The sequence below is a fragment of the Dama dama genome, chromosome 18 (assembly GCF_033118175.1).
Source record: "Dama dama isolate Ldn47 chromosome 18, ASM3311817v1, whole genome shotgun sequence".
In the NCBI taxonomy this organism is placed as follows: Eukaryota; Metazoa; Chordata; class Mammalia; order Artiodactyla; family Cervidae; genus Dama; species Dama dama.
This window is the reverse complement of record NC_083698.1, coordinates 93417189-93439192: the sequence shown is the minus strand read 5'-3', so window position 1 is coordinate 93439192 and position 22004 is coordinate 93417189. Positions and strand designations below refer to the sequence as shown.

General features: G+C 40.3%; 1 protein-coding gene across 2 annotated transcripts in view; it reads left to right on the top strand.

Moving 5' to 3' along the window:
- Positions 1-21382, top strand: part of SLC35B4 (solute carrier family 35 member B4) — a 40633-nt gene extending 19251 nt beyond the window's left edge. For both annotated transcript variants that reach the window (XM_061165836.1, XM_061165837.1), the window contains exons 3-10: positions 3812-3914; positions 5304-5353; positions 8157-8238; positions 8458-8518; positions 10118-10227; positions 11792-11867; positions 14869-14944; positions 15984-21382. In XM_061165836.1, coding sequence (XP_061021819.1) covers positions 3812-3914; positions 5304-5353; positions 8157-8238; positions 8458-8518; positions 10118-10227; positions 11792-11867; positions 14869-14944; positions 15984-16230 — 805 coding nt within the window. In that variant the 3' untranslated portion in view covers positions 16231-21382. The remainder of the gene's footprint in view (positions 1-3811; positions 3915-5303; positions 5354-8156; positions 8239-8457; positions 8519-10117; positions 10228-11791; positions 11868-14868; positions 14945-15983) is intronic.
- The last annotated feature ends 622 nt before the right edge of the window (positions 21383-22004 follow it).

Below are 22004 nucleotides of genomic sequence, written 5' to 3'. Positions count from 1 at the left end.
AGTTCCTGCCACAACACTTAAAATAACTCTTTGTGTATGTGTGTGTGTCTGTGTATCTTCTGTGTCTGGCATATGGTCAGTTAAAGGCCTAGTGTGATAACCAATTTTTAAGTACTTATGTGTGTTATCCTCCTGATGGTATCCAAATATGGTAAGAGTGGTATTGTCATTACTTTTAAAAAAACTAATGGCTTTTGGACATGGAAGTGGTAGTTACACAATATTGTAATATATTGAGTTGGTTTTTCTGTAACCCAGACAAACTTTTTGGCCAACACAATACTAAACACCACTGAATTGTTCACTGTAAAATGGTTGGTTTTTTGTTATGGGAATTTCACCTCAATCAGAACAAAATGAATGGCAAACTAAGGTAAGATTCTTATTTCCAGACCTCCATCCATTAGTCCAAATTTGTGTAATTATATTCATGGGGCCAAAAAGAAACAGGGCAGATCTTATAATAAACATTGTATTGAAAAACAGCGTTCTTGCTGTGAGATACTTGAAATCAAAGTGTATTTATTATGTTTTAAATTTGATTTTTATTTTATATTGGGGTAGCATTGATTAACAATATATTTGTTTCAGGTGTACAACAAAGTGATTCAGTTACAGATATGTATACGTATACATATATCCATTCTTCTTCAGATTCTTTTCCTGTATAGGCTATTACAGAATATTGGGTAGAGTTCTCTGTGTTATACATTGGGTCCTGTTGTTCAATTAAAAAAAAAAGACACATGCACACAGAAACAAAGTGTGATCCATCCAGTTGTGAGTATTTAGTAGGATAAATACCCCCGTCCCCCAGTGGCTTTGGTATCTGTATAAAACTTTCTTCTTATTCTAAGACCAGCATTTACATTAGAGCAGAAGCCCAACCTTTTTTGATTCCTCTGGTTCTTCTCCTTCTCCTTCCATTATTTCTTTCTGCTCTGGCAGCCAGTAGCATAGCTCAAGAACATTTCCACTCTCGCCGTAACTTTTATACTAATAGCCTAGCAGGCTGATCTCCTGCCCATCACCTAGCTGTTCGTCCCTCCATGTCAGCTTCCTACCATTGTATTGTAGCACCCACTCTCACAAGCGCTCGGGGTTCACCCCTGGACTCAAGAGTTAAGCCCAAACTCCCTAACCTGCCTTCGGAGGCTCCCCATGAACTTCCCTAACAACCATGCTCCCATGTGTGCAGTTTGTGCTGGCTATTTTATTTTCTGTCTGTGAAGGCATAATCAACATCTTGCTCATGTCATTCATCCCCACAAGCAATTTCTAGACAGTGCAAAATGTAGGCAGTGATGTGGAATAGTTGGAATTAATTATCCTGAAAGAACTTGATGAACTCTATCTCCAAATGGCATCTTTTCAAGACAGGACAAGGAAAATTGGACAAAAAAGCTTGTGAAATCACTAAGTTTATTATTCAGAAGCTGTGAAATTGCTCTTAGCAGTAGTAACTCTGCCTGTGTGTATTACTGGGTTCTGCGTTCATTGTAAAGCTCTTCAAACTTCCCAAACTGGGTTAATGTTGCCCCGGCATGGCTGCCTTGAGGGCAGAGAGCCCACTACCTCACCAGGAACACAAAACTGGTTCTTGTTAGGGAAGGTAACTTGAGACTCAATGTGTCACATTCTCCAGATGTGCAAAGGGGTAAAAGGATGGGATTCTGTGCTCAAAGACTTCCGACACTTCCTGAAGAATATGGAACCACTTGTTGATGTTTGCCCTGAATTCTTTAGCTCTGCTTTGGGTTGATCATAAAGTTCATTCAGGTTTTTCTGTAACATCTTACAAAAAAAAAAACCAAACAAACTTTTTGGTCAACCCAATACTTCAGATACGAACAAAGCTAGTGGATGTGATGGAATTCCAGTTGAGCTATTTCAAATCCTAAAAGATGATTTGTGAAAGTGCTACACTCAATATGACAGCAAATTTGGAAAACTCAGCAGTGGCCACAGGACTGGAAAAGGTCAGTTTTCATTCCAATCCCAAAGAAAGGCAATGCCAAAGAATGCTCAAACTACCACACAATTGCAGTCATCTCACACACTAGCAAAGTAATGCTCAAAATTCTCCAAGTGAGGTTTCAACAGTATGTGAACCAAGAACGTCCAGATGTTCAAGCTGGATTTAGAAAAGGCAGAGGAAGCAGAGATCAAATTGCCAGCCTTCACTGGATCATCGAAAAAGCAAGAGAGTTCCAGAAAAACATCCATTTCTGCTTTATTGACTATGCCAAAGCCTTTGACTGTGTGGATCACAACAAACTGTGGAAAGTTCTTAAAGAGATGGGAATACCAGACCACCTTACCTTCCTCCTGAGAAATCTGTATGCAGGTCAAGAAGCAACAGTTAGAACCAGGCATGGAACAACAGACTGGTTCCAAATTGGGAAAGGAGTACATCAAGGCTGTATATTGTCACCCTGCTTATTAAGCTTATATGTGGAGTACATCATGCAAAATGCCAGGCTGGATGAAACACAAACTGGAATCAAGATTGCCGGGAAAAATATCAATAACCTCAGATAAGCAGATGCCACCACCCTTAGGCAGAAAGTGAAGAAAAACTAAAGAGCCTGTTGATGAAAGTAAAAGAGGAGAGTGAAAAAGTTGGCTTAAAGCTCAACATTCAAAAAATTAAGATCATGGCATCCAGTCCCATCACTTCATGGCAAATAGATGGGGAAACAATAGAAACAATGACAGACCTTATTTTCTTGGACTCCAGAATCACTGCAGATGGTGATTGCAGCCATGAAATTAAAAGATGCTTGCTCCTTGCAAGAAAAGCTATGACCAAACTAGACAGCATATTAAAAAGCAGAGACATTACTTTGCCAACAAAGGTCCATCTAGTCAAAGCTATCGTTTTTCCAGTAGCCATGTACGGATGTGAGAGTTGGACTATAAAGAAAACTGAGCCCCAAAGAATTGATGCTTTTGAACCGTGGTGTTGGAGAAGACTCTTGAGAGTCCCTTGGACTGCAGGGAGATCCAACCAGTCAATTAAAGGAAATCAGTCCTGAATATTCATTGGCAGGACTGATGCTGAAGCTGAAACTCCAATAGTTTTGGTACCTGATGTGAAGAGCTGATTCATTGGAAAAGATCCTAATGCTAGGAAAGATCGAAGGCAGGAGGAAAAGGGGATGACAGAGGATGAGATGGTTGGATGGCATCACCGACTCGATGGACATGAGTTTGAGCAAGCTCTGGGAGTTGGTGATGGACAGGGAAGCCTGGCGTGCTGCAGTTCTTGGGGTCGCAAAGAGTCAGACACAATTGAGTAACCGAATTGATACTTCAAATACAGTTTTTCTCATTTTGAATATATTAGGTTGAATTGTATGAAATTGCCGATGTTTAGCCTACCAAGAGAGAAAAGCATTTTAAATGGTTTAAGCTGATTTATATGAGAGTCATCTTAAATATTTTCTAGCTCAAAATGGGGGCATACAAATATAAAATTTTTTCTTTTGTATTTATCCCTTTATCTTTCTAAGTGATTAGAGTTCCTAAATTTTTTTAAGTTGTTGTTTTTTATCATTATGGAAGAATATTAAAATAGTGTTTCTTGAAACACATTCTATAGTTCAAACTTTTTCTGTGTTAGTCTAGCTTTGTGAAGTATTTTCATATATACTTGGTATTTGACTTCATGTGATAGTGATACAGTCTTTTAACATAGAGAAGATAAGCACAATACTTTTAAAATAAAAACTATGTATTTCCTAGTCTACTTGATTTTCTTGAAATTGTAGACCCTATGTGATGATGAACTGCTGTCTCTGCCTCTCAGGTACTACGCCGTAATGGTGACCATGTTCTTCACTGTCAGCGTGGTGAACAACTACGCCCTGAATCTTAACATCGCCATGCCCCTGCACATGATATTTAGATCTGTAAGTCTGCAGACTCACATGCATATGTTCCTCTGGAAAATGAAGTTAAGCGGGTCCATTAAATTCAAAGTTCCTATAGGAAGTAAAGTCTAGGGTGTAAGACTAGGTCTCATGGATGAATGAAAAGAGGCTGAATTTCATCTGAGATGGAAGGCATAAAGATAAAAATGTGAAGGTGGATGGTTTACTTTTCATTTATCAGAGGCTTATAGGCAGTTAATAAAAGCAAAGTTAAAATTTCCTCAGATCTTGCCTTTAATTTTCTGGTTGGTTTTATATTCAGTCTTGCTAAGAATGTTATTTAACTTTTTTCTCATCACTTTTTGTTTCTTCTGTAAAATTATATTTACTTCTAGTATGTGGTATAGATTACTTCTTTTTTCTGCTGTTTTTTGAAAGCAGAGACTTGAGATAATTAGCTAAAGGGAAATTCTTGAGGAAGGTAGGGTTTCTCCCGGAGCAGCAGGGGTTTTCGTCTTTGCCTCAGGCATGGTGGGAGAGTTTCGTTTAGTTTGTGTATAAATAAGGACAGAGTGTTTCCTGAGAACAGGAGAGAAACTCAAAGGGGAATGTAGTTAGGCTTGTAGAGGAATGCAAAATGGGTGAAAATTGGAATAATAACTTTTTTGTGTGGCCTGAGATTTTTGTGAGATGAAATGTGAGATTCCCTAAAGGAACTTTCCAGAGCTGATTATAATAACTAAGATGACCTTCAGAGCATTGCGCACAGAGTAGACTTTCAGTAAACACTTGCTGACTGACTGATGCCTTTCGAGAGAAGAGAAGAGGTCCCTGCCCAACTTCATTCAGTCGAACAGCGGCTGAGGAGAAGCTTATTAAAGGCTCTTGTGGATTATATGGGCTTCCCAGGTGGCTCAGTAGGAAAGAATCCTCCTGTCAAGCAGGAGGCCTGGGTTTAATCCCTGGGTGGGGAAGATACCCTGCAGGAGAGTGGCAACCCACTCCAGTATTCTTGCCTGGAGAATTCCATGGACAAAGGAGCCTGATGGGTTACAGTCCGTGGGGTCGCAAAAGAGTCCGACATGACTTAGCAACTAAACAACAGACGACAACAATAATTAATTAGAAAACCTGCCAAAAATAAGTCTGTAATGTTCCTGCTAGCCCTGGCTTCAACTATGACCATATTGGGAATTGATCATTTTTATTCTTAATGTCATCTTTAAAAGGTGTTATAATTTTCTATGATAGATTTTTATAGTTTGTTTTTTTTTTTTTTGCTGTCCTAAGAACAAGTGATTCTCACTAGTTATTAATCCTAACCTCCATCTTTGTAGTTGTTTTTCCCTCTTGTCTTATGTTCATATTTGTCTTGAATTACATTATTTTCTTTCCTTCATGCACTAAAACTGTTGTCTCTTTTTACAGGGTTCTCTAATTGCCAACATGATTCTAGGAATTATCATTTTGAAAAAAAGGTAAGCAGTGCTCTTTTATTTTGTATATAGGAAGGGTCAGCTGAGCCCCAGCCACAGTTTTGTCTGGATTCCTTTTCTCAGAGTGGTGATGTTTGCTCTTGGCCATCTGCTTTGGTTCTTGGTTCTGTCTGTGAGAGTGAGGCCCATTCCTGAGGCAGTGGATCAGGGAAGAGGCCCCACCTGTATCTTTGGAGCAGCATTTTCTCTGTGTAGAATTAATAGACTCTTGTCATTAAATCTGGAGTACCATACTGACGTGTGAAGCCATGCTTCCCTGGTGGCTCAGTGGTAAAGAAATCTGTCTGCCAATGCAAAAGCCCCAGGTTCGATCCCTGGGTTGGGAAGATCCCCTGAAGAAGGGAAGGGCAGCTCACTCCAGGCTTGTTGTCTGGGAAATCCAATGTACAGAGGAGCCTGGCAAGCTATAGTCCACAGAGAGTCAGACACAACTTTGCAACTACATAAAAACAATAACTTACGCAGCGAATTGATCTAGAACTTCACTGTCCCATGTGGTTATCACTGGCTACATGTGACTATTCACACTTAAATTTAAATATTAAAAAGTAAATAAAATTAAATATATAGTTTCTCCATCTCTCTAGTCACATTTTAAATGTTCAGTAGCCATGTGTGACTAGTGGTGACCATGTTGGAGAGCCCAGGTGTGGAACATTTCCAGATTTACCAAAGTTCTGTGGGACAGAGCTCTCCTAGGAAGCATACAACATAGCAAACTAAGGAATAATCATACGTATTACAAAGAAGATTCCTAACAAAGGCCCAAGTGGCCAAGAAGAGGCAAGGAAAAGTTTTAGGACTGGTCTTTGTGACTGTCACGAGCAGCTCTCTCTGGGTACAGTTGGGAAGTATCAGAAGTACATGAGGGACTTTCCTGGAGGTCCAGTGTTAAGACTTCGCCGTCTAATTTGGGCAGTGCGGGTTCCATCCCTGGTTGAGCTGATTCCGCATGACCCCAAAGCAACAGAAGCAGTATTGTAACAAATGCAATAAACACTTTAAAAACGGTCTATATCAAAAAACAATCTTCAAAAAAAAAGTAGCAGTACCTGGGATGCTGTTTCCAGGGATTTGTGTCTCACCTTCATTCAGAGCCTCACCCCTCACACCCAAGGAAGAGGGGCGCAAGGGGCAGAGACAGCACGTTTCTAAGGCTGGAATGTTTCTTAGGGAAAGTTCCTTCTCACTGTTAGGACCAAAAATATGAGTTGGTGCCAGCTTTTCAATGTAGTCCATACCCAACCCCAGTATTGGAACTCTGTGCCAACTTGGAAAGTAGCTGTCAATTCAGCATGGGAAGCTAGGGTTTTTTAAGTAAAAAGGACTGGGTCATAAAAAGGATAATTGTCCTGTCCTGCTGGCTCCTGGTGATGAGCTCTTTATCTCCCGAGGCTCATATATTCCCCAGATGAGAGCACCCTTGTAGTTGATTGCTTTTCTAGGCTCTTCTGTTCAAGCATACAGAGATAATGCTCAGGCTCATTACCTTTGAAGTGACCCCTGTGCTTCTTGGTAGTGTAAAATTCACATTGGGACATACCTGTGGTCTTTATAACCTTTGATTTTGGCGCATAGCAGGGATACAGAAGAACTTACTATAAAAGGAATGTATTAGTATTCTGACATACCCCAAATGTTAGGGGCCTTTATCAAACATCTAATTTTTCCTTAAGAATCTGTTCTGAGTCCGTCATCTTGAATCTCTCTCTTTCTTTTTGACTGTCTCCAGTGGGTCTTACCCAGAGAGCAGACATTTCTCTAAGCTAACTATCTATATCATGGATTAATCATTTATCATCTCCTTTTGTTTATCTTCAGTAGTACCCCTTCAAGTTTATAGTGTTTTCCCCATTACAGGATTTGAAGACCAAACCTCTATTCACCTTAACTGTGTTCTTCATGATTGATCCTGAATTTTAGACCTCTCTCTCTGATCATTGCAGACTGAAGAGTTCCCATCTGTTTATACATCTGCTACAGCAATGCCTGTCTCCTCACCCACTCCTCTTCTCTAGAGTAGTGGTTTTGGCTCCTTGCCCCTACCCTTAGCCAGTTCTGTTGGCCTTTTTCTGACACGCTGTGACCAGAACTATACAAAGTATTTGAGCAGCAAACTTCAGATGTAAGGTTTTAACCTCTTTTCATTGTCGTCTGAGGCTTTTTGCTTCATCACCAGGAGCCTGAGAGGGATGTTAATTGATACTATTTTAGTTAATGTGAAATGCCACCATTATTCCTGCTAATATTCCTATTGGTTTAGTATTACTCACTTTATCCAACTATGCCAACATTTAAAAACAATGTTTAAGTCATTCAGAGACATTAAGACAGCCCCCTCCCCTGAAAGGGGACAGTTGAATTCTTTTCCGAGTGTGGAATCCTGCTGCCTGTCCTGGCAGTCCTTCCGTCCTGTCCTTCCTCTGCATGCTGTGTCTCTTCACTCTATGTTTGGGCCCTAGAAACCAGGAAAAGCAACAGGAATTCCGTATTAAGATCTGTCAGGCTTTCATTTAGACGCAAGAGCAGAATGGGTTGTTGTGCCTGATCTGCCTTTTTTTGTTTTCTGATGAAACAGTCTACTGGTGTACCAAGTCTTGGACACTACCAGAAAGTGTGTAGTCTAGAAACAAGTCAGTATTCTGACTCTTTCACGCACGGACGTAGGTGGACTCTGCTGAGAAGTGATCCTCTTGATCATGTCTTGGTGATCTGTACTTTCGTGAACCATCCTACTGTCAGCATCATGCGGAAATTCATATCTCTGCTCTTTTTATTTTTGCAGATACAGTATCTTCAAATATACCTCCATTGCCCTGGTGTCTGTGGGGATATTTGTTTGCACTTTCATGTCAGCAAAGCAGGTGGTAAGAGTCTGTTCACAAATGATTTCTAGTCACTACTCACCAGGGGTGCCCAGGTACTTATTAATGATACGACAAATGTAAGTGCTCATGTCTTACAAGGATTTACTTCTTTGAAAGAGAATTACAGAGGGAAATGGGTAACATAAATATTTCCCTTGTATCAAGGCCCCTTGCCTGTAGTTCTGGTCTCTGTACCTTGTATGTTTTCTTATTTCCTAGACTTCCCAGTCCAGCTCAACTGAGAATGATGGATTCCAGGCATTTGCATGGTGGTTACTAGGCAAGTACAGTAATTACAGTAAAGCTAATTGCCTCTGCAGTTCTGTTTTCAGAGTTTTATCCTAAGGGATATGTTTCTTGGCAAGAAGCTTCAGCTGAACAAATTATGCCATGGAAGAGAGAGGCACCTGGGACTATATATCTCTGAACCTTAGGGTTGAAGAAACTAAAATGTCTGTGTTCATGGTAGCGTGTTCTACAACATGGATGTTTTTCCTGGTTGCCACTAGTATAGAAAGAAAAGTTTGTGTCTAGTTGCCCATCATACTCTCTGGGAACAATGGGAGTGTCATCCATTTCTTTATGATCTGTCTGCTGAGCAGAAGCTTCTACAAAAGGAGGGCACATTATAGCAGTTGACTCTTTAAATTTCCGTAGGACCCATTTCTAAATCTTAGATTTCTTTTCTTCATAAGCTCTTCCATATGGCAATGTTCCCAAACCTGACTGGTCATCAGAATCTCCTGGGTAGTTTTGAAAAATACAGATATCTCTGTTGAATTAATTAAACAACTACTATAGAGCTTTGCCCTCGCTATATCCTATACAGAGGGAAAAGTCAGTGATAGCAATAAGAGATGGAGACTGACCAAACGGAAGAAAAGTAGCAGTGGAAGAACTGGATTCTCCTTGCTTCTTGACTTTGCAACTTTATCCCTTTAGGTCGCTATTCTTAACATAGAAAGAGCTTTATAAGCTATTAGGAAGATACTTCCTCCAATAAGAATAAAAGACTTTAACACACAATTCATGGGCATAGAATTAATATTCAATCAACTTAGGTTCAGTCTCACTGGTTACTAAACAAAGAAATGCAAACTGAAACCAAAATGTAGTATCTTTTTGTTTTGGTCTATTATATTGGCTAGATATTGATTATTCTCATTGCTGCTGAGGGTGCAGTAAGATAGCCATATTCATATAAATTGTTTATGGTAAATTGACACAGACTCTCTGGGAAAAAAAATTTATGTGTTGAGCTTTTTAAATGTCTACAACCTTTGTCTCAGTAATCCTCCTTATAAGAGTTTTTCCTAAGGAATAATCAACATTTTGTTTAAAGATTTATGTACTAGGATGTACATTGATTTTAATGATGAAATAATTAGAAGTAATCTAACCATTCTCCTCTTGTAAGACATTTAAGTATGATATAGTCTGCATGATAGACTAATATGCCACTATTAAATCATACTTTTGAAAACATTTTTAATGGAATGACTTGAAGGAAAATACAGGAAACAGATCATGAAGAAAAAGATACGACATTACATACTAATTATGATCCCATTTCAGCATAAAGTATCTATTGGGTTGGCCAAAAATCTCCTTTGGGCTTTCTGTAAGACCTTAGAAAATCCCAAATGAAATTTTTATCCAACCCAATTTCTAAGCAACATATACAGAGAAAGACAGCAAACTATTTAGGACTGGATGGTAATATGGTGGTTGATTTTTATTTCTTTTTAAATTTCGTACATGGTCTGTGTTTAGTGTGTAATATTTGTAGAACTGAATAAATGTTTTTTAAGAAAAGAATAAATGTTTTTTCAGAAGTTAGCTAGTACGGGCATTCTGTAACTCCATGTTTGCTTTTCAGGCATTGGGGCACTGACTTTCGCTCTTCTGATGTCTGCAAGGATGGGTATTTTCCAAGAGACTCTGTACAAACAATTCGGGAAACACTCCAAGGAGGCTTTGTTTTATAATGTAAGCAATTTCTTGAACCTGGGGAAAAGGAAAATTACTGAGTTGTTTTTGTAGTATATTAGTTCAAGTATGATATACTATCTTTCTGATGTAGTTGAAGGATCAATTTATTATCTAGTAAACTGCTTTGGGGCCCACTAACTGGCACTTTTAATAGCCTGCCATAGTTCTCTACAAGAAATGATTGCTATTAGTCAGTGTGAACAGAACAACCAGGAACAACCATTCCCTTCTCCAGAAGACAAGGAACCCAATGTTCCTAAAGATGAAATCAAGTTAAAACCAATATGGAAACCTGGAAAGGAACAGAAGTTTCAGAAGCCCTATGCCAAGGAAAATATATGCAGGCAGGAATTGGGGAGAACTGGGGAGGATGGGGTTTGAAGAGTAAGCTGCTCAGACAGGCTTTATTCCTTTGATAGAGAACTTAATTAGCTAATTGTATGCCCTTTCGCTTCTTATTTGAAATTGCTTTCTCTAGCTTTCTTCTTTCTCCCCACTCTTTCCTGTTGAGATAATGCCCAGCTCCTCAAGGTCTCGGGGATAGCGTTGCCTCCAGGTTCAGCAACCTCAGGGAGTCCTTCCTGTAAACCTTTTGAACTGAAGTTGCAGACAAGCAATTTGAGATATTTAATTGTAGCTACAGTATGTGGCTGGGAGTTTAAAAAATAAAGGAGCATTCTGTGTGGTTCCCATGTTTCTTTTAGCACAGTATCTGGCACGTAGTTAACTGCTTGGTAAATGTTTACTGTGATTCCTTAGTAAATGTTTACTGTGGTGGTGGTGGGTGGGTGGTTGTCAGGCACGTTAATCTTTGCTTACCTATTGTTTCCGCTTCCTCTTCAATCTCTCTCTCTTCATTTCTTTTCCCCTGACTTCATATTGTCCTCTAGTCTCTCTCCCATTAGTTTCATGAACTCCCTAAAATCTGCCTTCACATTCCATATAATTTTTAAATCTGTTATATTGTTTAGCCATTCTCAAAAATAATAAGATATAGGCAGATCCTTTGGGCAGAATGACTGTGTTTCAATTTCCCCTTCCCTTTTGTTGAGGAAAGGATGCGGGCTCTATTGTTTTGTAATGACCATCAGCTTCTCTGGGGCAAGAACTGTAATTCGCAGGTTGATATCACGCCATACAGTGTCAGGACTTATTAAAAGTATACAGGGCTTATTAAAAGCACTGTGTATGTGCTCAGTCACTTAAGTCGTGTCTGACTCTGCGACCCTATGGACTGTAGCCTACCAGGCTCCTCAGTCCATGGATTCTGCAGGCAAGAATACTGGAGTAGGTTGCCATTCTCTTCTCCAATGTATCTTCCCAACCTAGGGATTGAACCCGTGTCTCTTACATCTTCTGCATTGACAGGCAGGTTCTTTACCACTGGTGCCACCTGGGAAGCTATTAAAAGCACTGGATACTTTTAACAAATCTGACTTGTTTTTCTTGACATCTCTTGTTACACAACTTGTAAAACTTCCAATCATTGTAAAAGATACTCTATGTTATACTTCTGTAATGTTTTGGCATTTAAATTTACATGAAATGTTTCTTTCCCTAGCATGCCCTTCCACTTCCTGGTTTCATCTTCTTGGCTTCTGACATTTATGACCATGCAGTTCTGTTCAATAATTCTGGTGAGTTTGGGGTTATCCAGTAGAATTACCTGACAGTTTCAGAGGCAACGTCTCAGTTTTACTCGTGACTTCACCTCTGCAGTTTTCATCATATCCAGGTCACCCATCCCCATGCCATCTTCCTGAAATATAGTGCCATTAATCAGTGGTTGCAGCAACAAAAGCTTTTGCAGGCACTTCTCAATTATTTGCCAGTGAAGTAAGACAATATCTTCAAATTTTCTGTTTTGCTTTGGAATTTGTGTGCTGTTTGCATTTGAATAGGGAATGTATGATGATCTGAGAATGCAAACAAATAGTAATAATACTGCAGTGACTGGAGCCATGAGAAGTTGGACAGCAGTCCAGCTTCTTCCCTCCTGTTCCTCCCTCTCTGCTAGGAAAGGCACATCTGCTCACAGATACAGGCTGAGCTGCCTCCAAGCAAGGAGGAACAGAAACGACAACGGGGTAGATAGGCCGCAAGAATAAGAAAAATTAGTTCAGGTGTCTACAGTATGAGTTGGCTATTACTTTTTACAGTGGCTGTTTAATACATTAGCTAATAATTGTTAGTTAACTTAAAAGAAATTACCAATGTTAGGTTGGCCCCAAAATTCCTTCGGGTTTTCCCATAAGGTGTAATGAAAAATGTGAACAAACTTTTTGGTCAACCCAATATAATCTGATTATTTACTAAAAGACAGAGCATGTTATACAGGCAAATGAATACACAGGGAACAAATATTTTTAAAATTAAGGCTTTATGTTGCTCAGGCCTAAAATGGTAAGTGTGTTTTGCAGAATGACAGTAGGGACTCAGTAAACATTTGTTTGCTATCTGGTCACAAGTTGTGAAGTTGTAACTGTTCTCTGAGTCTACAAAGTTGTATCTCCCATTTGCCTGCAAAAAAGTGTGTGATGACAGCATGTAAGAAAGTTTTTAAGGCTCTGAATTACTCAGTTGGTTCTGGCTTTTAAAAAAATTGAGATATAATTGACATACAGCTGATTTTTGACGCAGTGTTTTCTAAGGTCTCTTAAGAGACCCCATATAGCACAGGGCTGTTGAAATAAATACATTATCAAGTTCCTTGAGATTAATACTGATTTAGTCACTTGAATGCTCCTTCTAGAAGTCACAGGGATGGGTATTTTTATTAAAAAAAATCTTTTAAGATCTGCCTTCAACTTCTTTAGAACCATTCCTAAGTATACATTTTTTCGTCTCAGATGAAGTTGTTATTTGCAAGGAAACTGAACATCCGTCTAAATACTGTACATCATATGGATTGTCTTTCCCCAGCAAGCTGATACAGTGAATCTCTCAAGTTATTATACAGTAATAACATTTGTTGACTTTCTTTTCATTTCAGTACTTGCTAAGTATTTCAAAGACAATAGAACACTAAATTATTGGGATTTCCCACTAGTCCAGACATAGAATTTTAGAAATTATTTATATGTATATACATTTTTATTTTTTGCAAAAAAAATTAATGTTCATTTACTAAGCATATTTCAGCATCACTTTGTTAGACTTTATTCAGTTATGCTATATAATTCAAGTGAAAGTTTTAGTGGCTCAGTCAGGTCTGACTCTTTGTGACCCCATGGACAGGCTCCTCTGTCCATGGAATTCTCCAGGCAAGAGTACTGGAGTGGGTAGCCTTTCCTTTCTCCAGAGGATCTTTCCTGACCCAGGGATTGAATCCAAGTCTCCCACATTGCAGGTAGATTCTTTACTGTCTGAGCTACCAGAGAAGCCCATATAATTCAAGCCTGCCAAACAATTTAGCAATATAAAAAGACTGATCCTTCAAGGATTACTATGTCCTTATTCTCTTTGATCTTGAATAGTTTATTTCATCCCATACATTTACTGTGCAAGTCTCATTATATAAAACTAAACATAAGAATGTATTTCAAGGAAGGAAAGTTACAGTTCTATTGCCCTACACATGAGCTAATTTCATTTTACCAGTTTCCATCCTGACACTATTTACATATATTCTCACACAGTCATAATCCTTGTGTAAATATAATTTTACACTTTCTTTTTCACTTTCGTTCTGCATTTTTTATGTGACTATATATAATCTTTGTGATTTTTGTTTTAAATCAAGTGTATAATGTCACATCTAGTTAAAGTACCTTTGCATACATAGTCCTTGCTCTTATCACTGGGCGTTGTGACTGATTTCGTTTTTCCTTTATTATAAACACCACCACAATGTATGTTGAGCTTGTTTCTTCTTTTGAATTAACTAGGACTAATCCACACCTTTCACTTTCATGCATTGGGGAGGGAAATGGCAACCCACTCCAGTGTTCTTGCCTGGAGAATTCCAGCGACGGGGGAGCCTGGTGGGCTGCCATCTATGGGGTCACAAAGAGTCGGAGATGACTGAGTGACTGAACTGAACTGACTGAATTCCTGAGAATAAGAATCAGTGCCTTTATGACCACTTAATACCTATTGTGAAATTTATTTTGAAAACACCAATTTATACTACCACCCACTGAATGGCTGCTAGTTCTGCTACCACCTTGCCAGATCAGGATATTATTTATTATAAGTGTTTAATTGCTAAGTTAATAGATATAGAATGATACAGCCTTGTAATAATTTAGAATTCTTTGATTACTGGTAGGATTGAGCATATTTCCAAATGGCATTATTTAGGGCTTGTCTCTCAAGACAAGTATCTTAAGACAAGTATTCTTAAGACCATATCATTTTGAACTTCTCTGTGTTGCAGAATCTTTCTCTGTAAAGTGGGGTCCTAGTCAGGTGAAAGGTAAAGAGTTTAAAGTTAAAATATAATTTGTTTTAAGAAACCAATGTAATGACTCTTAAGGACAATGTAGCCTGGAATCAAGGCAAGTAAAGTATATGACCAAGTCTATTTGCAAGAGAAAAAATGTTGCTATCTCTACTATGTTCATCTGTGTTACTGTGTTCAAAGGGATGAAAACATAAGCTGTCCAAAGTGATACGACTGTCTCTCAATCTCTGCAGAACTGTATCAGGTTCCAGTCATTGGTGTGACAGTGCCCATCATGTGGTTCTACCTCCTCATGAATGTCATCACTCAGTATCCTTTGCACTCGTCTGCCATGTGCTACTTTGCCACAGAAATGTTTTTTCTTCTAACGGTGCAGTGACATGCATTTCGCTTTTGCTCTGATCTATTCTGCAGTAAGGAGGAGACAGGCCCTTCCAGTGAACTCCTTTGTTGCAGGGAGAGGGAGGCAAAGAGATGGTGGCGGTGTGGAGGGTCAGTAAGTCATAAGACACCAGGAAGGAAAACCTTTGGGTGGAGGGATAGAAGTCAGTGGGTAACTAAGAATTAGTATGTGACAGAAATACTCTATGATTTCTACATGGAGTTTTCCAGTATCCTAGGATATTTCACAAGCTGCCACAAAATTCTGCAAGAAATTTCAAATTAAATAAGACCTAATTTTTAAAATGGCTCTTTTGAACCACCTTGAATGTGAAAGTTGCTCAGTCATGTCCGACTCTTTGTGACCCTGTGGACTATACGGTCCATGGAATTCTCTAGGCCAGAATACTGGAGTGGGTAGCCTTTCCCTTCTCCAGGGCATCTTCCTAACCCAGGGATCAAACCCAGGTCTCCCACATTGCAGGCGGATTCTTTACCAGCTGAGCCACAAGGAAAGCCCTTGAACCACCTTAGGCCCTTTAGAAAAACCCTTGAGCCTTGGAAACAATGGAACAGATTGTGGTTGACCTCATTCCTCGAAGTTACCTCATATGCTTGCCCTACAGAGTTCCTTTTTGGAGACGTGATCACCTTTACTGACAGTGTTACCATCTGTCATTACTTGGGAGGTGACCTTCACTGTTAACTATGGGAAGAATCCAAAATAAATCCCAAATGAGTATCATAGGAAGTTTTCAGGCAGCTTCAAGTTAGGATCCACAAATCGTGTGGCAGGACAGGAATTCTGCAGGGTGTTCTCCCAAGGAGGAGCCTCAGGGCAGCTGTGGCCGACGCCCTGTTTTCTGGTTCCTGGGATATGAACGTGGAAGCCCTGCACCTGGCCGGAAGGTTCTCCCGCTAATCTCTGGGCTGTTGACGGAAAACTGCCTTAACCCCGCCCCTCCAGGTACGTGTGCATCCGGGGCGTCTTCATCCTCACCACAGAATGCGCCTCCCTCACCGTCACCCTCGTCGTGACGCTGCGCAAGTTCGTCAGCCTCATCTTCTCCATCTTGTACTTCCAGAACCCTTTCACCCTGTGGCACTGGCTGGGCACCTTGTTTGTCTTCACTGGGACCCTCATGTACACAGAGGTGTGGAACAACCTGGGGGCCGCCAAAGGCCAGCCTCAGAAGGAGGACAAGAAGAACTGAGGCCGGCCTGCAGTAGAGACACCAGAGGCTAATGGGCCGGGGCCTGGCCGCCATTTCACCTTGGTTAATGCTGAATTACCCGCCGTGTACCAGGGAACCCTCAGAGGGAGGGACTTCTCATTTCTCGTGGCTCTGCAGACGCACATTTGTGGACCCTGAGTAGATGCCCCTCTACCCTGAAGTAGAAAAGAGAACGGTTCTCCACTATCGGGTAGCCCTGTTCATTTGTTATTTCTGTTTTGTTTACCAAAATATTGAGCACTGTACTGGCTTACTGAATCCTGAGTCCCCAGAGCTACTCGTTTTATATCCGTGGTCTCAGACAAGATTCTCCGTGTTCTGGTGATTCTCTTCTGTAACAGCCATCCTCCTCCGGGGGCCTCGTCCCCTTGCTCCATCACCCTGCCACCCTCAGCTGCACTTTTAAGTCTGACGCTCCAGGCACCCTCACCAGGAACTGAATGGCCGAGAGAACTGAGGCTCCGGGGATGGTGGGCCTGGGCTTTATCCCGAGAGTCGGGCAAGGAGCAGGTGTCCCTGTGTGCCCTGTGACACTGGGGCAAGACTGGTGCGAATCCTTTCCCACATTTTTCCTTTTTTTTTCCCTCTATGCAACAGTCATGTACTTTCATATCTTTTGTTTTCTGTACTTAGAACAAACTGCAGCAGTTCTCTATGGCGCAGTGTTAAAGAAAAGTTGTGTGAATTGGGAGAGAGAGACTTTTGCTCTCTGTCTTCACTCAGTTGTCTGAGTCATTTAGCCTCAAGGTTAGATGGTGATGCCAGGAGGACCCAGGAGAAACTGGCCAAGAGGGCACTCGGAGAGCCACGGGCTCTCCCGCCTCTGCACCCAGCCAGGCACTCAGGCGGGTTCCATGTGGGAGAGGGGTTGTCTTTGAAACGCTCCTTAATCAGAGAGGTTCATCTCTGCCTGGTAACTCTTTTCAGAGTTACGACCAGTCAGGCTAATGGGTAAACCAATATATTCAGTACGTGTGGGTGTGGTGTATCAGGCCAAACCACAACTGAAATAGGTTTTTCTTTTTTTAAACAAGGCATCTTAATGTTCTTGCTGGGTTTGGGGGTGAGTGTGTTTTTTATATGTAGAAACCTGCCTCCCACCCTTTTGCTAATCATTTCAAAGGTCTGGTTTTCCTCCCATGGGATAATTTTGAGAAAGAAGAACAGCGTTAGGGTGGCATGTGTAGGGGTATGTATGCTCTTGTATAGTTTGTGATCACTTGCGTGGAGAGGAGAACATTAAAGTCAGTGTTTTATTTCCTCATCCTTCAACAGCCCCAACCTGCATCTCATCAGGTATGTGCTTTGGGGTCCATCAGACTTACCAGCCTGTCTCTTTTTGCACATAGAAGCCTCTCCTTCTGTGCTGGGCACAGATTGTGTTCTTAAATCAAGAGAGGTGGCTCTCCAGGTCTCCTGGGCTCACCCAGGGTATGATGTGTTTATTCCACTATCAGGAGCTGTTCTCTGATGGGGTCTGAGATGAGTGTCCTAGAAACCCTGGGTCACTTTGGGGGAGGTCAGTTAAGCTGCCTCGGGTTTTTTGTTACATACGTTATGGATACTCTTTCTCCACCTAAGTCCCAGGGTTTTCAGATCGATTTGTTGTTCTGGACATTGAGAGCTGTGCTGTGCCAGTGAGAGTCTATACTAAAAGATGCTGAATTAAGTGTGAGTTTGTTCATGGACTCAAAAGGTATTTAATTTCTTTGAACTATGTAGAGTTTCTCAGAGTGGTGGTGCTATAAATACCATGTGTTAAATAGCCTCTTAAGAACAAAAGCTACTTTTCTTACTGTATAATAAAAGAACCTGTCCCCAGGGACTGTTTGATTGCTACACGTCTGGAGTCTTGACAGGATAACTATACAGCTTTACATGAAATAATATCACTTTTTTTTTTTAATGTGGATAGGAAATATTACAATTTTTAGTAATTGAAACAGTGTTGATGTACACAGACAGCATTTAACTGGGTTCCTGAGGTTTTAGGTTCTGGCGTACGGAGTATGTGTTTCTCTCAGTCTAAACACTTCTGCTGGTCTTATTCATAGGAGGATGGGTATGGATAGCTTAGGGCACTCATATAATGAAATGAGTGCATGTAAGAACACAATGCCCTGGGAATTGGTTTTTCTTTCCAGTAGTTGCATATAAGGAAATATAGCTAACAGATCCTAATTAATACATTTTAAAAACAGTTTATTCCCCTTGGTTAACTGTTTTTTCAATCCTGGTTGAATTTGATTTCAGTCCCTGTTAAAAGGGCAAATAAACCATTTTATAGAGGATCCACCTCATCTGTAACTGGAGAAGAAATGTCTGTTAAATGCCTCTCCTCTTTCTCTGGATCAAGACCGTGCAATTTTGTGCCCCAGAGAGAGGGTATGGTTTGTTTACAAAAGAGATTGATCTTTAAGGCATCCCAAACTCTACCCTTAGAGCAAAGATCAAATAGCAAATGACTAGCCAGAAAACACAAGTTTTGTGTGTGTCAATGTACCTGTGAACTCACTTCATAGCTTGACCAGGGTCATAAATTAGGCAAAAGGAGCAAATTGGGGATATTTGAGTTATTTCATTTAATGTCTGCATATCCTTTACCACAGATCCATTGTTGTATTATAAGTGCTTTTTCATTTTTTATTAGGAATTTATTTTTGATCTTTTATTTTCTTTTTCATCCAGCTGAAACCATTAATCCATTTAATAAGTTTCTGTCAAGTTCTGAAGTATTTGGACACAATCTGGATAGTCTTTTCCTTCTTTCTGCACAGTTACCCAAAATGAATCCGGTCCCTGAAATTTGGTCATTGCGTCCAGTGAAGAAAAACACAGAAGCTGAGTTGATCTCTGTCAACCTCACCAAACCCCTTCCATTCTTCTGGGAAGATTACCTGGTGTTTTGTAAGGATTATAATAGCTTGTGTCATTCCCTGAGCACCTTTCCTCCCTTCTGCATATTTTTTTTTCACATCCTAACCCCTACCTCCAATTTCTTCAGCAGCCTCTGGCTACTCGCATAGTTTTCTACTGAGCGACACCTATAATCTTGTATTTATGCCTCTATTCTTTGGGGCCTCTAGGTGTCTCTTGTGGATTTTTATAGGATATATATATCTGTGTAGCATGTATTTTGTTACACATTGTTTTAAGCACTGATACTAGGGGTGTGTCTATATACAGATGCAAATATCGGGCAGAGCGAATGAATGTATGTGTAGATGAGTAAGAACAAGAAGGGTTAATGTACAAATGTTTATATACTGTTACAGCTCAAAGTGGGGTGGAGAATCCTACCAATCCTACCACATTCTTGTCTATATTTAGGAAGCAGTAGTTTTCATCTTTTGCTCTTTTTACCCTACCTCTAGCTGACTTCACTCACAGTGCCAAATGTCTATGGTGAGGGGAGGTGGGCCGCATTAGGTTAGGAGTAATTGTAAACCAATAAATTCCTTCTAGGCTGGGGGACACGCCTATTGGTGGGCTAGCACATAAGCCAATGTAGCAAAGATCTGAGCATCTCCATAAATGCACAGTGAAAGACACCCTAACATGGAGATAGGAAATCAAGATCCTACATTTGCTGTAGTTTGTTTCTCTTTGGCTAGAACTATGAGCATTTTGGTCTCAATAGCTTTATTCTGAAAAATGTGCATGGAAGTTACCTATGAGAGTTCAGTCTTAGGGTGAAAGAACTGTCAGTATAGATAAAATCCATTACGGATGTGTGACCTTTGGAAATGAGTATAAATAGTAAAATTAATAATAAGCATTAGCATACATGTTGTGTGTACCAGGCTGGGCTGGGAGACACTATAGTTGTGTGTGCTCTTTCTAGCACCTTCCTTACAGTCGGCACTGCAGAGAAGGGAGGGACCAGGATCTGACTTGCATCTCATGAATAAATAAATCCTCGCCAAGATCTCTTACTCCCTCAAGTTTCTGAGAAAGCTTCTAATGGTTCTTGATACCCGTTCCCACCCTTCATCAGTAGGTCAGCAAGAAAGCAAATAAGACAACATTCCTGTGATTCTAAGCCAGAGAAGGAAGGGAGGATGCACACCAGGAGTTGTGCAAATGCTGCCTTCTGCTCTCCAGTTGCCAGTGGGAGGAGGGCAGAGCATTACATATTTAGCACCTTGCATCATTTGATGCTCAGCGCAAGCAGAGGCCCTCAGGGTACCATTAAAGATGCTTAAAAGTTCTTGGAGTAGGCTGCTTAGGGTGTCCCTTACATCTCCAAAGCTGGTATAGTGGATTTGCATCGGCTGATGCCTTAAGCTCATTGTCTTTTTGTCTCCTCAGAATCACACGGAGATTTACCTACTTAAATCACTCAGCGTTCTACCAAATGCCCTCAATTTCAATCAAGTAAGGCAAGCTGCGGGGGTACCAGCCATAGGTGGGTTGGGGGGAGGAAAGCTTAGTCTCCATTTAGAAGAAGTAAGACTCATACTTTTTAAAGTAAACGTTGTAATGATTCTTTGGCACACTGGATTATTTATAGCTTTTGAGATGTAAAGAAGACTCCGTGAACCAGGAGCAGCAGTAATTATTCCCCAACGTGATGAAAATGTTCTTTGTGTGTTGCTTGCAATCACAAGTCATTTCTGTGCTAGTTGCTTTCATTCCAGAGAATGGCATCATCCTCCCCCAAAAGAGGATGATTTTTAAAGTAGGATTTTGTAACAGATTATGTGGCATGGGGCTGGGGAAAGATGATGGGGATTTGATTTTTCCAGCCTCTGAGCTCTTCATTCATATTGTGATTTAAGAACAAAGATGGTGGGGAGGGGGGATGGCGGGGCGCGGTGGCTAGACAGTAGTAGAGTATGTAGAACAGCTAAGACATTAGTGAGTATTCAGATTTTGAGCTGTGTAAATATCAAATGTCAGCTTCCAGCCTTCTGAGTTATTTGAGCAGAGAGTTATGGAGAAAAGGGAGATTTTGTGAATAAAATGTTTTTGCCAAACAAATTGAATGAGTCTTTTTACCATGATTTCTTATAAAGAGCAAATTTCTGCCTTCTGAAACAACTCATCAGACACCTGGTTTTTAATCTTGAATTGTACAATCATTGTTTCTTAATAAAAGTGATAAATATCTTGCAGGTGTTTCCAATCACCATTACCTTTCAAGTGCTTGGGTGCTGTTTCAAAAGCTCCGCAGTTTTTGCTTTGTACAGTGGTGGGACATTTTACCACAATCGTAAGCAACCTATCTTCTGCTGCCTGGCAGCTGGGTCAATCACAAACCACTTCCCCGGCTACAGGTCAGTTTCTACTTCAGAAATTTAAAGAGGATTGGCTTACTTTGGGAGGTTTTAGAGGTTCCTGGCAGTAAGTTTCCATAGCAAATCTCTCAAAACCTCTTTGCCTTAATAGAAACACATTGATTTTTGTAACATCGCAATGGCCAGCTCTCTTCTTCCATCTGTTGCTTTTAAATGAATCTTAATGTGGAAGCAACTTTCAAAGCAGTTTACTATATACTCAGTCTTTTTTTCTTTTTTATTGCAGTATAGTTGATTTACAATAATACTAGTTTCAGGTGTACAACCTAGTGACTCAAATTTTATAGATTATACTCCATTTATAGTTATTATAAAATACTGGCTATATTCCCTGTGCTATAAAAAATATCCTTGTAGCTTATTTATTTTATATATAGAACTCTGTATCTCTTAATCCCCTACCTCTATCATGCCCCTCCCTGCTTCCTTCTCCCCACTGGTAACCACTAGTTT